The sequence below is a fragment of the Gobius niger genome (genome assembly GCF_951799975.1).
Source record: "Gobius niger genome assembly, chromosome: 7".
Taxonomy (NCBI): Eukaryota; Metazoa; Chordata; class Actinopteri; order Gobiiformes; family Gobiidae; genus Gobius; species Gobius niger.
The window spans coordinates 33,620,446-33,637,674 of NC_136858.1; the positions used below are offsets into that span (position 1 = coordinate 33,620,446).

At 41.9% G+C, this 17,229-nt stretch overlaps 1 protein-coding gene across 2 annotated transcripts in view; it reads left to right on the forward strand.

The window, feature by feature from the left end:
- The window catches only part of inpp5a (inositol polyphosphate-5-phosphatase A), a 350,565-nt gene that overhangs the window by 301,739 nt on the left and 31,597 nt on the right, over positions 1-17,229 (forward strand). For both annotated transcript variants that reach the window (XM_079560596.1, XM_079560595.1), the window contains exon 12: positions 4,544-4,617. In XM_079560596.1, the coding sequence (XP_079416722.1) occupies positions 4,544-4,617 (74 nt within the window). The remainder of the gene's footprint in view (positions 1-4,543; positions 4,618-17,229) is intronic.

The following is a 17,229-nucleotide window of genomic DNA, read 5'->3' on the forward strand; positions in this document are numbered from 1 at the left end:
CGAGGAGGGAGGAGGGAGGGGGGGGTACAGTGAAGCGTGCGTCCCATCCCTCATCCACAGTGTCTGGGTGTCTCCGGTGACCCCCAGCTCCGTGAGTTTGATGAATGCGGTCCATCTGCCCTCCTGAACCGCTGGGACCGGGCTCGGCGGGCCCCCGTGCTTCCCAGTAATGGCCCCTGTTCTACACCAGTGGCACATGATCACAACACGCTCCGGTGCAGAGACGAGAGGGAGGGGCCGGGTGGGGGGGGGGGACGGGGGAGAGGTTATTAAAACTGCAGGCAGATGGACAGTGTACGCATTTTATTAAGTGACAACTGCTGGTTAATTTGTCCTGATGCGTTGAGTCTAATGCATCATGAATATTGAATTTTATTGATTTAGATTTTGTCATCACACTGTATAATAAAAACTCCATAAGTTTCATTCATTCTAAACTATTGTTGGACCTTAAGTGTCTGGCATTATACCTTAAATCATTACATTGCTCGACTATCTTATAGTGCTTAAGTTTGTCAAAAATACCCCCAGCAAAATTACATTAACCCCTTAACTCCCACCTGAACCGAGCACATTTTCTCCAGTTTGGCTTTACCCCAGTCCAAAAGCTTCTGGAAAAAAGCTGTGAAAAACAGCAACAAAACTGAGACGAAAACAATGATGGAAATGTGACAAAAAAGTGAGAAAACATTGACAAAAAAGTGACGAAAAATGGATGAAAAAGTGGCAAAAATGTCACAAAAATGTCACTAGAAATTGACAAAAAATGGACGAAAAATGGATGAAAAAGTGGCAAAAATGTCACAAAAATGTCACTAGAAATTGACAAAAAATGGACGAAAAAAATACAAAAATGTGACAAAAATTTGATGAAAATGAGACAAAAAAATTACAAAAATGTGACCAAAAATGACAAAAAAATTGATTTAAAAAAAATGACAAAAAAAGACAAAAAAAATGACAAAATGTGACAAAGAAAATTACAAAAATGTGATTAAAATTAAAAAAAAAAAATTACAATAATTTGACAAAAAAAATGAAAAAAATGACAAGTTACAAAAATGACAAGTTGCAAAAATGAGTCGAACACCCAACAAAAAAATGATAACGTGAGGAAAACGATCCTCTTGGTTCAGGCGGGAGTTAAGAGGTTAAAGGGACTGTATGGAGTTTATAAATGTTAAAATATTAAAATAAATATGTTCCTCGACCTACATGTTCCAGCAATGTCCTAATGTGTAGAATCCTGCACTGTCACTAAAAACGTTGTTACTTCGGGTCCGAAGTGCCGTCACGCACGAGCTTAATATACAAGGTGCAGTTACGCGTATGACCTGAGGTGTCAGTAGTGAGTATAAAATGGCCAACTTGCCATTGCCTTTAAGCTGAAGTTTTGGCTGAAATCTTTTTAGCCAAAAGTTGCCCTTGGTTTCCACTTTGCTTTCTCTAATCAAAAATCCCCTTAATTCCGGAAATTGCCATGTAATATGTGCAGATATTCATCGTTGTGAGGCTAAATAGTACTGGGTCTGGAAGTGTCACAACAAGAGTGTTTCCAATCTTTATTATCAGACAAAACTCGTTACTTATGCATAATTGTATTGGCTGATGCGCTTTACAAACTTGTCCGGCCCTGTGGTCATTATTCATTGGCTCCATATTCGATTATGAACTCTTTCACCTCCACATTCACACATTCAGTCAAGTGTCTTGCCCAAGGACACAACAACAGTGCAGCGTGCATCATTCTGAGCCAAGATTCAAACGCTGACCTTTGGACTCACAAACAAAGGCGCTTGTCACCCACTTCTGGCCAAAATAATTGATAAAAAAAATATTTTAGGTTTAACCTCTTACCACCCGCCTGAACCAAATGCATTCTGTCCTCTTTGGCCATTATATAGGCCTGTGTAACACCTCATTTGAAAGCTAAGACCCACAAAACTGATATTTTTCCTCGCGTTGTTGCTGTGGTGTCACCTTTTGTTTTGTTTTTTTTTGGTCAGATTTTTGACGAGTTTTTGTAAAAAAAAATTGAGTTTTTGTCACATTTTTATTGAGTTATTGTCACATTTTTGTTGAGTTTTTGTCACATTTTTGTTGCATTTTTGTCATATTTTTTTTGAATTATTGTCCCATTTTTGTTGATTTTTTTGTCACATTTTCGTTGACTTTTTGTAATTTTTTGTTGCATTTTTGTCACATTTTTGTTGAATTTTTGTCACATTTTTGTTGATTTTTTTGTCACATTTTCGTTGACTTTTTGTCACTTTTTTGTTGCGTTTACATCCATGTTTTCTTCTCATTTTTTGTGGCTATTTTGGTGCTTTTTTCCCAAGAAGCTTTTTGATTAGGGTAAAGCCAAACTGGAGAAAATGGGATCCGTTCAGGTGGGAGTTAAGAGGTTAAAGGTGCATTATGGAACTTTTAATGAGAACTGGCAAGAGGGTGAAACCTACCAGAAACTCTAAAAACAATCGATCCAGCATCATAGAGGCCACTGTGATGGAAAATAAAGGTGCCATACTAGCCACAGGGTCACTAAAAGGGCAGATTTCCACATAAAAAGTTCCATAATGCAGCTTTAAGTACTGAGCAAAATGATATCTTGACTAAAATGACTACTAGAATACTATTACTTTTATATATAACACTATTAGTATTACTTCTACTACAGCTGTTGCTAGAGTTCCTTCCACTATTTCTCCTCTGTTAGCATTAGCTCTCTTCCATCATGAAAGTTTCCTCATTACCTCTTGTAATTAATCATAGAGAACCGTCCATCAAAGCCAGGACACGTGTAAAGCTGTGTCGTTGTTGTTATTGTTTTAAGTTGTAAATACTTCATATGAAAATTATTACACTATTTACGCTTGTAACTTTTAATATATGCGCAATTAAACGCCACAAACATCGTCATTTATGCAAAACGAGTCATCATCCTCGGATAAAACTGACGTAAATCCAGATTTTCCTCGATGTACAACAGGTCATTGATGTTTTCCCGACGGCTCCCAAAGTAATGCCATTAACGCGGTGTCTCCGTTTGCGCGTCCGTCCCGCCGTCTTCCTGTCTGCGGGGGGAAGGGGCGGGACCGTCAGTCACTCAGGGAGGCGGTCATGCAGGTGGCCCCGCTACCTGTTCATCTCAAACGTAATTAATGTGTACAAGCTTTTGCTAATTGCACTTTTCACGAATGATGAATGGGTTTGGGAGCCGGGAGGGGCTGCGGGACTGGGGAGGGGGGGGTGGACTCTGTGGCGGGACAGGGGGGAGGGGGATGGACGATGTGGGGTGAGGACACATGATGGATGAGAGCTGTATGGACACACTGTCACGGGGAAGAGACGGGGCTGTTGGGGCAGGCCGGGAATCCACACTGTCCGATTTGAGCAAGTATTGACAGATTTTCAAGGTTTGATCATTTATTTATTAAAATAGTGCTCAACACAGAGCGAGTCAAAACAAGACTTAAAAATAGTGCTCAAGACAGAGTGAAATAGTGCTCAAGACAGAGTGAAATAGTGCTCAAGACAGAGTGAAATAGTGCTCAAGACGGAGCGAGTCAAAACAAGACTTAAAAATAGTGCTCAAGACAGAGTGAAATAGTGCTCAAGACGGAGCGAGTCAAAACAAGACTTAAAATAGTGCTCAAGACAGAGAGAAATAGTGCTCAAGACAGAGCGAGTCAAAACAAGACTTAAAAATAGTGCTCAAGACAGAGTGAAATAGTGCTCAAGACGGAGCGAGTCAAAACAAGACTTAAAAATAGTGCTCAAGACAGAGTGAAATAGTGCTCAAGACGGAGCGAGTCAAAACAAGACTTAATAATAGAGCTCAAGACAGAGCGAAATAGTGAAAGTATTTTATACATTCACGTATTTTTGAGTAATCTGTAAAAACTCTGATGGCGGCCATTTTAGGGATAGCTTTGCCTGAGTCCTCCTAGGAACGCCCCCACCTCCTGGAGACGCCTCCGAGCTTTCGTCACCAGTCGAGTAACCAACCACTGCTCCTCAGCAGAACCCCCTCCCCACTGATGCCACAGACAGCGTGTGGAGGGGGCGTGTCGGAAAGGCTCAGAGGTTCTTAAAGAGACAGAGGCCTATTTCAAGACATTCGCTACAGCCATTTTGAGAGAGCAATTTTATACAAGGCAGTTATTCTAATTTACTGCATTTACAGACCAACAGAAGGTTTTGTCATCATTGTAGTGTGATATAGACTGGTGCTATGTGATTGAAAAAAGCATAATACCCCCTCTTTGACAAAAACGTGTGTGGAAAATACAATATTTTATGACAAATTACAGTTTTATATGAGTCCTCGGCTTGGCATCCGAGGGTAACGGTGGGTCCCAAAGCCACCTGAGAACCACTGATGTAAAACATTGGCATTTGCAGAAAATAGTTCTTTACTTTAGGCTACAATGTTGAGGTTCGGGCCTTGGGTGTTTTGGCAATTATGAAACTTGCCTACCCCTGATGTAAGGTATTATCATAAGCTTTTCCTAATGCTCTCTCTCCCTTTGGTGTTTTGCAGCTTTTAGAATATGACAAAGAGCTGTCGGTGTTCAAGGATCGACTGTCGGAACTGGAGATCTCATTCCCTCCCAGGTAAGCCCATGTTTTTATTTAGTACATCACAAAGATGTAATGGAAAAAGAAGTCATGATCAGAGCCTATTGCACGCTGGTTTCATGCCTTATCCTGATATGAAAAGCCGCTCGTCTCCTCATTGTCTTTTACAAGCACAGTCATGTCTGTTTGATGCCCATCACTTGTTAGAATCCGCCCGGCCCCCCGACCGCTCCCCTGCGTGCCCGTCCATTAGCGGGACAAATTGATATTCCTCGCCCGGGACGTCTTTTGGGAGCTGCTCTCCTCTTTGCTCAAACAAATGCATCTGCAATTAGCCCTTTCAGATCCGAGGCAGCAGGCAAACAGTCGCAGGGATGGAAATATGTTTCGGGAGCGCGGCGTTAATAGCACTTGACCTTTTGGCGCGGCGTGTGACTCAATCAGCGCAGATAATGAAAGGCTGTAATCAAACAATAATTACTTGATAAACTGCAGCAGTGGCAGACGGACGGGGGGGAGCGCGGAGAGACACTGCAAAACGGGAATGTCGTATGCGAGCCACAATGGAGTGAAATCAGTGTAATGTTTGAGTGGAGTATGTAGATGTAGATTTTGTTTGGTCTACATTAGTGATCCAGGTTAGTTTTCAGGTTTTTTGGCCAAATTGGTCTCTGAACATATAAGCTTTCACCCGGAAACACAAAACATGCCTAATCTTCACAATAACATGTTTAAATATTGCACTGATTCAATGTTTGCCCATAGACTTATATGGGACAATGCAATTTCAAGGGCCTTTTTCTCAAAACACATTTTTCTGTCATTGTGGCGACACTATGGCCCAATCTCAATTCTCCCCCTCAGCCCTCCGCTTAGCCCTTTCCCTTCGTTTTGCGCGTTCACGAGAGACGAAGGGGTGTCCCAATTCTATTTTGTGGTGAGGGGTAGGGGTGAGGGAGAGGGTCACATAGCCCTTCAAGCGAGGGTTTTGCTGATGCACACTTCAGACGAAGGGGTAGGAGGAGTTTGACAAAACACGGAAATAAGCTGTGAAATTAATTCACGAACATGATCACTAAACACTCTTACAACATTTATAAAGTTGCGGAACGCTTCGTTTGTGACTTTATTCGCTTTGTGTAACAATTAAAACAGTCCATTGTGTTAAACGTGTCAGTCCTACGTTTTCGCTTTGCTGCTGCAAATGCTATTTGCTCAGGCCCGGGGCTCAGAGCGGAGGCTGCGGGTGCCAGTCCCCGCCCTGTGCGCACCGTGAGCGGGTCTACCTCTGCCTGTCCCCGCCCTGTGCGCACCGTGAGCGGGTCGACCTCTGCCCGTCCCCGCCCTGTGCGCACCGTGAGCGGGTCTACCTCTGCCTGTCCCCGCCCTGTGCGCTCTGTGAGCGGGTCTACCTCTGCCCGTCCCCGCCCTGTGCGCTCTGTGAGCGGGTCTACCTCTGCCCGTCCCCGCCTTGTGCTCTCTGTGAGCGGGTCTACCTCTGCCTGTCCCCGCCCTGTGCGCTCTGTGAGCGGGTCTACCTCTGCCCGTCCCCGCCCTGTGCGCTCTGTGAGCGGGTCTACCTCTGCCTGTCCCCGCCCTGTGCGCTCTGTGAGCGGGTCTACCTCTGCCCGTCCCCGCCCTGTGCGCACCGTGAGCGGGTCTACCTCTGCCTGTCCCCGCCCTGTGCGCTCTGTGAGCGGGTCTACCTCTGCCTGTCCCCGCCCTGTGCGCACCGTGAGCGGGTCTACCTCTGCCCGTCCCCGCCCTGTGCGCACTGTGAGCGGGTCGACCTCTGCCCGTCCCCGCCCTGTGCGCACTGTGAGCGGGTCGACCTCTGCCCGTCCCCGCCCTGTGCGCACTGTGAGCGGGTCTACCTCTGCCCGTCCCCGCCCTGTGCGCACCGTGAGCGGGTCGACCTCTGCCTGTCCCCGCCCTGTGCGCACCGTGAGCGGGTCGACCTCTGCCTGTCCCCGCCCTGTGCGCACCGTGAGCGGGTCGACCTCTGCCCGTCCCCGCCCTGTGCGCACCGTGAGCGGGTCTACCTCTGCCTGTCCCCGCCCTGTGCGCACCGTGAGCGGGTCTACCTCTGCCTGTCCCCGCCCTGTGCGCACCGTGAGCGGGTCGACCTCTGCCCGTCCCCGCCCTGTGCGCTCTGTGAGCGGGTCTACCTCTGCCCGTCCCCGCCCTGTGCGCACTGTGAGCGGGTCTACCTCTGCCCGTCCCCGCCCTGTGCGCACTGTGAGCGGGTCTACCTCTGCCTGTCCCCACTGAGTGCGCTACATGAGCGGATCGGCTGATCTCTCGCAGCTCTGGCTGCAGCCACAGCGGCCCGCGGTAGACGCAGCAACACACGGACGGGGAAGGAGCATGTAGTACCGGATGAATCAGAAACAGATGAAAATCTGTTGGATTTAGGATGAGACGAGTCCTGTTGTTTAGGTGTTACAAAACAGTATCAGTCAAGTGATGAACTGGTTCAGTAGAAACGTGCTATAGAGACAAGTGGGCTTGTTATTTTTTTTTTTTTTACATAACCTTAACCTAGTAAATGCAGTCAAATGGAGGGCTGTCCCATTTCTTAGGGTGGTCTTTTCAACCCTCGCCCTTAGCCCTTGGTTTCAGGGTGTAGGGAAAGGGCAAGGGCGAGGGCTAGGGGAAGGGGTAGGGGTAGAAAAGAGAATTGAGATTGGTCCACGTCAGTAGGACCTAAAGACTTCAAATTTTCCAGCCTTGGACTGAACAATATTTGGAACATTTTTTCAGAGGGATTTTTTATTATCTAATCCCTAGCCCCATTTATTGAGTTTTGAATGTCAAAAAATAAGGCGAAAATTACATTTTTACAATTTTTTTCCACTAAAAAACAGCTTATTTTAAAACTAAACAAGAAATCCCAAATCCCATCTCATTCATCAATAAAATGAAACAATAAATTTGAATGTAGCTCTGTCCATTATTCAGATCTCGTCGCCGAAAAGATGGGAAATTTGGGGCATTTTTAGGCATAAAACACCTTGTTCTTATATGAAAAGGTAAAATGACAGAAAACTTGCAATGTATTTTTTTCTCACATTTATGCCAGTGATCGACAGCAACAGTTTCAAATAGGTATCTGTAAATATGCATGTTTTCCCTATTCACCTGCAGTGTCTCGCCTTAATAACGCCAATATTACTCCCGACGAGGTACACGTTTGATATTCAAAGGTTTTCAAAGCTGCAAATCAAGAGCAATAGCTTGGATTCGACTCGTCTTAACCGTAGATTTCTGTGCAGATTGAGCCGTACACGTGTAGCTCCGGATGCCGCCCGTCTCCTGCGTTTTTAAACTGCCGTGCGTCTTCATCACGGAGCGCATTTACATGACTTTGCATAAGTGACAGAGCGGATTTATGGGACATATACGGCGGCTCGTACCCGCGTAACACACTGAATCATTTCTCCATTGGGACGTGCGGACGGGAGACTGTGTGGGGACGTCAGTGCGCTTCAAACCTACATGAATCAAACAAATGAAACGAGAGCGGGTTTAGACAGTGCAAATGAATGAGTGTCATGATCAGAAAGGGAAGCGAAAGCTCGTAATTGACTCTCATTCAAAATCCAGCTGTGACGTGTTCATCTGCATTATGTATGAGGGACAACTCGGAAACGAACACACAATTTTAATCTTTAACCTCGTACCACCCGCCAAAACCAAATGCATTCCCTCCTCTTTGCCATTGTCGTCACTTTTATATTTCCCTTATGTGTTTTTGTCACTTTTTTTTGTTGCTCTTTTGTCATTTTTCTGCTGGATTTTTGTCATTTTTTTGTTGGATTTTTGTCTTTTTTTGTTGGATTTTTGTCTTTTTGCTGGATTTTTGTCTTTTTTTGCTGGATTTTTGTCTTTTTTTTGTTGGATTTTTGTCTTTTTTTTTGCTGGATTTTTGTCCCTTTTTGCTGGATTTTTCTCTTTTTTTGCTGGATTTTTGTCTTTTTTTGTTGGATTTTTGTCTTTTTGCTGGATTTTTGTCTTTTTTTTTGTTGGATTTTTGTCTTTTTTCGCTGGATTTTTCTCTCTTTTATTGTTGGATTTTTGTCTTTTTTTGTTGGATTTTTGTCAATTTTTGCTGGATTTTTGTCTTTTTTGTGTGGATTTTTGCCTCTTTTTTGGGGCTCTTTTTGTTCCCCACTGTCCCCACTCACTTTTTTTTCTCCAATCATTTGGTTGCTCCAGGAGGGGTAATTAAAATATAATACAGTTAGAATAAAATGCCTGTATTTTATTCTATTAATTGGCTGGAATGTAAAGTGGTGTGGCTTCCATCTTCTACCTCAGACATATATATATATTTTTAAATGTGGTTGCTCTTTCAATCTTGAGTAAATTTAAACTAGCCTTGTTTTGACTTAGGAACATGGGTGAAACTTTATAATAACTGCACCTTGTTTAGCCTTAATAAATGATGAGTTAAGAATTGTTCATTCATCATGAACAATTCATTAGTTAAGTGTGACTAACAAGCACTTATTAACGACTTAACCACTTCAGTTAATGCCTAACTCATAATGAATACTGTAAATGCTCTAATATAGACCGGGGCCTTTATTTACTCAAGGGCATCTAGGACCAGGCCTTTATTGGAACCAGGCCACAATTAGAGACAGGCCTTTATTTCTATTTGAGCAAAACGGACGACCAGGAAAATCATTTATTAATTAACATATCAAACCCTCTCCCAGCGGCTGGAGCATTGACGCCTTTTATTTTGTCGGGACAGCAGGAAGTGTTTCGTTGCTGTTAGCGGAGCTTTGACATCAATGTCACTGCAGGTTTCTGTTTCGTTTTTACCACGGACCGGATTATTTGTTGTTATCTTGTGTAAAAGTTGAGTTTAGACGGAGCGTTTGTGTTTGTGATCGATCATGAGACTGACCCGAGAGAAGACGAGACGCTCGCGCTGATCGGAGGAGTTATTTTGAGGCGTGGGACTGACCTGCACACGGAGCAGCTGGACGTGCTTTGAAGACGCGATGGTGACTTTGTTAAAACCCTGGAGGGTCACACAACATTTGTTGCTTGTCCTGTTTCCAAACATAGTCACAGGAGGTTTGAAAAGTGGCTAAATCTGTGTCAAAGTTACGCTCGGATCAGCTCCTCCGCAGCGTCCCCCATCGGCCCGGGTTCCCGTTTGTTTACTTCCTGCACATGAGTTATTGTTTACACTAGTATGGACAAATTCCTAACATGGGGAATATTTCTACCGCAATAGTTTCTAATAATTGCCCCGGCCTGTTTTAGAGGCCGGCTTTTATTTGCCTCCGCCACCCGCGAACCCGGCCTCTGTTAGAGACCTGGCCGCTTATGGAATACAGGCCAATATTCGAGAATTTATGGTAGTTCTTCACATACTTCACTTATTCATTGTTAAGTAGTTATTAAGTAACTGACTTGTTCATGATTAATTAAGTGTTAACTCATCTTTTATTACGGCTAAATAAGGTGTAGTTATTATAAAGTGTTACCCTTTACCTTCCTGTATATTGTGTCTGTCCTATTAAACATAAATCAGACTTTTATGCTCAGGCAGTACTCGAGTAGAGCGCTGACATTACCAAACTCTGGTGTTAAACCCACAACGCTCCCGGTCCGTCGCGTGAGCCTATGAAATGTGACGCGCTGCACTCTCCACATTATTGTCAGCTTTTTAATGGCCGACAGTGGGCTAGTTAAACTTAAACAACCCCCTCTGCCAGGTCCTCTCCCCTCCCCGCCCATACAGACTCATGCATATATAGCGTGGCCCCGCCCCCCTGTCAGCTCTGCCTTGTGCCCCATGAGCAATCAAGCCCCGCACGATTGTTCTCCATCACGTAGCTCGGCCCATGACCATCTGTGAGGTTATTACGGGCTTTAGCGCAGACCAGCAGAGCGCGCCCACACTTTAGCCCCGATCTATAAATCAATAGCGGTCACAAACATTTAATCTGCAAGTTAATTCTGTCTGCGGCGAATGATGGATAAGGAGGTGTCGCCGAAAGAGACACGAGTCAAGGATGAGGCCGGGGTAACCGTGAGCGATGGGAAATGAGTGACGATTGGGTAACAACCATCAGAAAATACAAGGCCTGGACAAAAGCAGGGGCACCATCTGGAGTTAACTTGGCAAATGAAAGACTCCCTTTGGATAATTAAGGCATTTTCTGCAACGTAATGTGGCTAAAGAGGGACCACATTGTTCCGTCTATACATTTTTTTACCCTTAATTTAAAGATGATGTTGTTAATGTTGTAGTTAAATTGCACGCACAACACAGACATGTTCGCCTATACTGTGAAGAATATCTGAATCACCTGAAACACATCATTCAGGTTTGAGCTTTATTTAAAAGTAGGGCGTGTAAGATTTTTTGCACATATTTCAAAAATAGGATGACCGACCTGTGTCCCCAGATAATGGAGAAAAAATAATAATATTGTTCATTCACAAACTATGATATTATTATTGCAGTTTAATTGTGCAACAGGAAACATCAATAATGTGTTTATAGGGCATGCAAAAAAATGAAATCAAATAAACTTGGATGAAAACAGAAACATAGTTAATCTGAATATACAAAATATACACAATATAATGTCTGTTCCTACAGTGGTGTTATTGGTGGGTTTACAAAGGCAGCAGATATGAATGAAATGTTGTTAACAATTACAAAACATTTTAGATTTTGCTGTTTATATAAAAAAAAAGGGTCTTGATTCACAAGACTGTCGTGCAGTCGGAAAGCAGAATGAACTTTCCACTTGGGGTTGCCAGATCTGGTTTCAGGATGGAAATGAACTTAAAGGGACTTTCTCCCATGTCCACAACCTTAAGTCCTTCTGGAAGTGACTGGTTTCTGGAAGTTCATAGCTTTCAAATGAGTAATAATAATGTCAATGATGCATTGGTTTTCTGTAGTGCTTTTCTCACACTCAAAGATCTTATACATTGCATTATTCATTCACTCCATACTTGGTGGTGGTAAGCTACTATTATTGCCACAGCTGTACTGGGCTAGAATGACAGAAACAAGGCTGTCAATCTGTGCCATTGGCCCCTCCGACCACCGACCACTCACTCACACATTACATTCACCCAGGCTTCCTGGTCATAAGCTTAAAGGGGGGTATTATGCAAAATCGACTTTTTCAAGCTTTACATCATGTTATTATGTCATTCCCTCATTAAAAACATGCCTGAAGTGTTGCCTTGGCACATTCACGTATTTTGGAGTAACCTGTAAAAACTCTGATGGCAGCCATTTTAGGGATAGGTTTGCCTGAGTCCTCCTAGGAACGCCCCCACCTCCTGGAGACGCCTCCGAGCTTTCGTCACCAGCCGAGTAACCAACCACTGCTCCTCAGCAGAACCCCCTCCCCACTGATGCCACAGACAGCGTGTGGAGGGGGCGTGTCGGAAAGGGTCAGAGGTTCTTAAAGAGACAGAGGCCTATTTCAAGACATTCGCTACAGCCATTTTGAGAGAGCAATTTTATACAAGGCAGATATTCTAATTTACTGCATTTACAGACCAACAGAAGGTTTGGTCATCATTGTAGTGTGATATAGACTGGTGCTTTGTGATTGAAAAAAGCATAATACCCACTCTTTAAAGCAACCCAAGTTCAATTGCAGTTGCAATGCTTCTTGAAGACCACTAAGGTGCAAAGCCTTCAGAATCAGACTCTACATCACACAGTCTCTTCAAGGTAACGCCTTCAGGGAAGAGACTGCGAAATCCACGGACCAGGTCCAATCGACTGAAGAACAGTTTTATCCAGAAGGCTATCAGAAATCTGAACTACCTTCCCTGCCCTCCCTGTGCTTCTACCCCTCACTTCACACCCAAGGACTTGAGAGAATTAACATTTCGATTCATATCATTGAATTGACAATATAATCTTTGAATATTTTGAATCTTGAATGTTTTAGTGGTAGAAGAAACCTAGACATGGAGGGAACATGTAACATCCACATAGAAAGGCCCCGTCAGCTCGGGAATTGAACCCAGGAGTTGCTGTCAGGCAACTTGAACCACTCTGACAATTCAGACGATAAATCCAGGGATTGATTCTCTGTTGAAAAGCTGTCGAATTGTGCGGCCATTCAGTCAAGGCTCAGATCCATTAACAACGTGCACTATTGGCTTGTTCTCTCCAAACCAGCGCGCACTAAAACCATCATCACCAAAGGCCGTGTTCAGACCGACCAGTGCCTCAGTGTTTCCTGTGTCCTGACACTTTATTCTCTGAAATGTTCGGCCCGCTGTGAAACCATAACTCTCGACTTTCAAACCGCTGTCCGTCAGATTGGTCCGGGACAAGTCTAAGCACTGAGCACCGACGTGAGGAATGTTCAGCTCCCCTGCCACAGTGGGACCTGGTGCCAGACGGCTGCGGCGCTGTGATTGGTCTGATTCGTACTCCGTGTTATTGCCAATGTTCTCTATTGATTACGTGATGTTACTATGTCTGTGGTGCAACTATATTCACCCGACCGCACCACAAAATCTGCATATATCCAAACTCTCTTTACCTGCCCTCATCTCAATTAAAATCTACTAAGATACGAAGTTGTTTTATCATCAAAATCATACCTTGAGTAATACTGAGCCTCCTTCATGCATGTGAGAGTAATCCCGTTTCTTCTTCTACTGCTAAAGCCTCCAAACTGTATCCTGAATTTTGATCATAGACTGTAAATTAACCCCTTAACTCCCACCTGAACCGAGCACATTTTCTCCAGTTTGGCTTTACCCAGGCCAAAAGCTTCTGGAAAAAAGCTGTGAAAATAGCAACAAAACTGAGACGAAAACAATGATGGAAATGTGACAAAAAAATGAGAAAACATTGACAAAAAAAGTGGCAAAAATGTCACAAAAATGTTACAAGAAATTGACAAATATTTGACAAAAAATGACAAAAAAATTGACAAATATGTGACAAAAAAATGACAAAAATTTGATGAAAAATTACAAAAATGTGACAAAAAATGTAAAAAAGAAAAAGACAAAAATGTGACAAAAAATTGATGAAAAAGTGGCAAAAATTTGATAAAAAATTACAAAAATGTGACAAAAAATGTCAAAAAAAAGACAAAAATGTCACAAGAAATTGACAAAAAAAATGGCAAAAATTTGATAAAAAATTACAAAAATGTGACAAAAAAATGACAAAAATTGGATAAAAAATTACAAAAATGTAACCAAAAAAATGACAAAAATTTGATGAAAAATTACAAAAATATGACAAAAAAAGACAAAAATGTGACAAAAAATTTGATAAAAATTTGACAAAAAATGAAAAAAAAAAAAATTACAAAAATGTGATCAAAATTTGACAAAAAATGACAAAAAATGACAAAAATGTGACAAAAATGAGTTGAACACCCCCCCAAAAAATGATGAAAAAAAATCTGATGACGTGAGGAAAAAGATCCTCTCGGTTCAGGCGGGAGTTAAGAGGTTAAGAATGGACTAATAAGAGCTTCCTACTTCCTGAAACCGCACAGATACAGGGGCAGGCTCCAGAAGTTCTTTCCATTTAAACGATTTTGCCTCCTCTTTAAATATGAACAATCTACAGTATGTCAAGGTGCCCAAAAGCTGTTTTATAAGCCACAATTATACACTTTATTTGGAATATTTCACCTGATCTCATCTCAAAGAAACGCGCTACAAGCATAAAATCTGTTCTTCTTAAACCCAGCGATCTACAATATCCTCTTTGATTGTTTGAATTCCAATCATCTTTATCTCTATTGTCCTTTTTATTGACCTCTACCTGCTGTCATCTTTAGCATCGACTTCAGCCCGGCGATCGGCCACAGTTCAACATCGTGGAAAGTCGTACCAGTAAACGCAAAATGAGCTTTTTTCAACAGAAACCTATCATTTATATCTTTGGACACAGTTTTTCCATCATGTTTAATGCAACCCGCCATTAGGTCCTCATCCCTGCTGCAACCATCTGACTGAAAATAATAGGTTTTTCCCTACATTACGCTTGTTTTGATGCCGTATTTGAAATGGCATAACTACAGTAATTCCCCGCTAAAACAAACTAAAAAAACCCAGCATGTTATTCATGTATTTTGATTGATTCAGACCAAAGCTTTTAGTACTCCTCTGATCTGATTTCTCGGGGCCTTTTTTGCACGGGATCGATGGATAAAATTGAATCGCGGCGCGGGCCTTCGGAGGAAAAGGCGGTGGAGAATGAGCGGGCAGTGGGAGAATGCGTTCTTGCAGTAACCTGGTTAAAGAGAATGGGCTCAGAGCGGGAGTTTGAGTGACAGAGCGGCGGCAAGACAAGTCCATCAATTGTGATTTCACTGGGTCTTGAAGCAGCTACGGGAGCTCAGGGTGGACAAAACACCGGGCTGTCTGTTTGTGAAGGCGGAGTGGAAAGTGAGGGTGATTGCACCAAAAAATAGTCCTAGTTTGTGAATGTACCTTCACTGACAATGGCAATGACATCTATTTTGATTATGATTCTGCTGATTCTGATTCTTTTATTTATTTAACCTCTTGACTCCCGCCTGAACCGAGAGGATTTTTTTCCTCACGTCATCAGATTTTTTTTCCATTATTTTTTTGGTGGGTATTCAACTCATTTTTGCAACTTTTTTGTCTTTTTTTTGTCATTTTTTGTCACATTTTTGTCATTTTTTCGTCAATTTTTTTATCACATTTTTGTCACATTTTTGGTCATTTTTTTGACAATTTTTGGTCATTTTTTTGGGTCAAATTTTTATCACATTTTTGTCATTTTTTCGTCAATTTTTTGTCAATTTCTTATGACATTTTTACCACTTTTTCATTCATTTTTCGTCACTTTTTTGTCAATGTTTTCTCACTTTTTTGTCACATTTCCATCATTGTTTTCGTCTCAGTTTTGTTGCTATTTTCACAGCTTTTTTCCAGAAGCTTTTGGATTGGGGTAAAGCCAAACTGGGGAAATTGTGCTCGGTTCAGGTGGGAGTTAAGGGGTTAAAGGGGCTAGATGCAAGTTGGTCATTTTATACTCACTACTGCCACCTCAGGTCTTACGTGTAACTGCAGTCTCTATATTAAGCTCGTGCATGACAGCACTTCGGATCCGAATTAACAACTTTTTGAGTGCAGGATTTTAGAGGCAGTTGTGGTGAACAGGTCTGGGCTCATTCTACACATTAGGACATGGCTGGAACATGTAGGGCAGGGGTAGGCAACGTCAGGCCCGGCACAGCACAGAACCTCTGGCCCCCAACATTATTATGCAAAAATAAGAGGTCAAATACATACCTGTTAAGCTACTCTAAAAATGCCATAATAATGTTAAACAGTGATTCTTGCCTGGTGGGTTGGGACCCTAAAGTGGGTCGTGAGTATATAGGGAACTTTCATTCAATACTTTCCATCTGAAATTGCAAGGAAGCACTAACGGAGTCTGTTCAAATCAATGTTATTGGGTTATTTTCATCATAATTTCAGTCTTAAAGGCAAATCTACTGCTTGTTGAACAAAAACGTGTGTGGAAAATACAATATTTTATATGATATATGACAAATTACAGTTTTATTTGGGCTACATTTGTCATTAACCTCGTAACTCCCACCTGAATGGATCCCATTTTCTCCAGTTAGGCTGGAGAAGGGTAAACCTAATCAAAAAGCTTCTTGGGGAAAAAAACACCAAAACAGCCGCAAAAAATGAGAAGAAAACAAGGATGTAAACGCAACAAAAATGTGACAAAAACTCAGCAAAAATATGACAAAAATTCAACAAAAAATGACAAAAATGTGACAAAAATGTGACAAAAATGTGACAAAAATTCAACAAAAATGTGACAAAAATTCAACCAAAAAAGTGACAAAAATGTGACAAAAATTCTACCAAAAAGTGACAAAAATTTGACAAAAATTTGACAAAAATTAAACCAAAAAGTGACAAAAATTCAACAAAAAGTGACAAAAAGCTCAACCAAAAAGTGACAAAAGTTCAACCAAAAAAGTGACAAAAATCTGACAAAAATTCAACAAAAATGTGACAAAAATTCTACCAAAATGTGACAAAAATTCAACAAAAATTTGACAAAAATTAAACCAAAAAGTGACAAAAAATCAACAAAAAGTGACAAAAAGCTCAACCAAAAAATGACAAAAATTCAACAAAAATTTGACAAAAATTAAACCAAAAATGTGACAAAAATTCTACCAAAAAGTGACAAAAATTCAACAAAAATGTGACAAAAATTAAACCAAAAAGTGACAAAAATTCAACAAAAAGTGACAAAAGTTCAACAAAAATTAGACAAAAATTAAACCAAAAAGTGACAAAAACTCAACAAAAAAATTACAAAAACTCAACAAAAAAGTGACCAAAAAGAAAAAAAATACATAAAAAAGGTGACACAACATAGCAACAACACAAGGAAAAAGATCAGTTTTGTGGATCTTAGCTTTCAAATGAGGTGTTACACAGACCTATATAATGGCCAAAGAGTTCAGGCGGGTGGTAAGAGGTTAAGGAAGCCAGACCACCTGAGAACCACTGATGTAAAACATTGGCATTTGCATTTTACTTTAGGCTACAATGGTGAGGTTTGGCCTTTGGTGTTTTGGCGATGATGAAAATGAAAATGAAAAC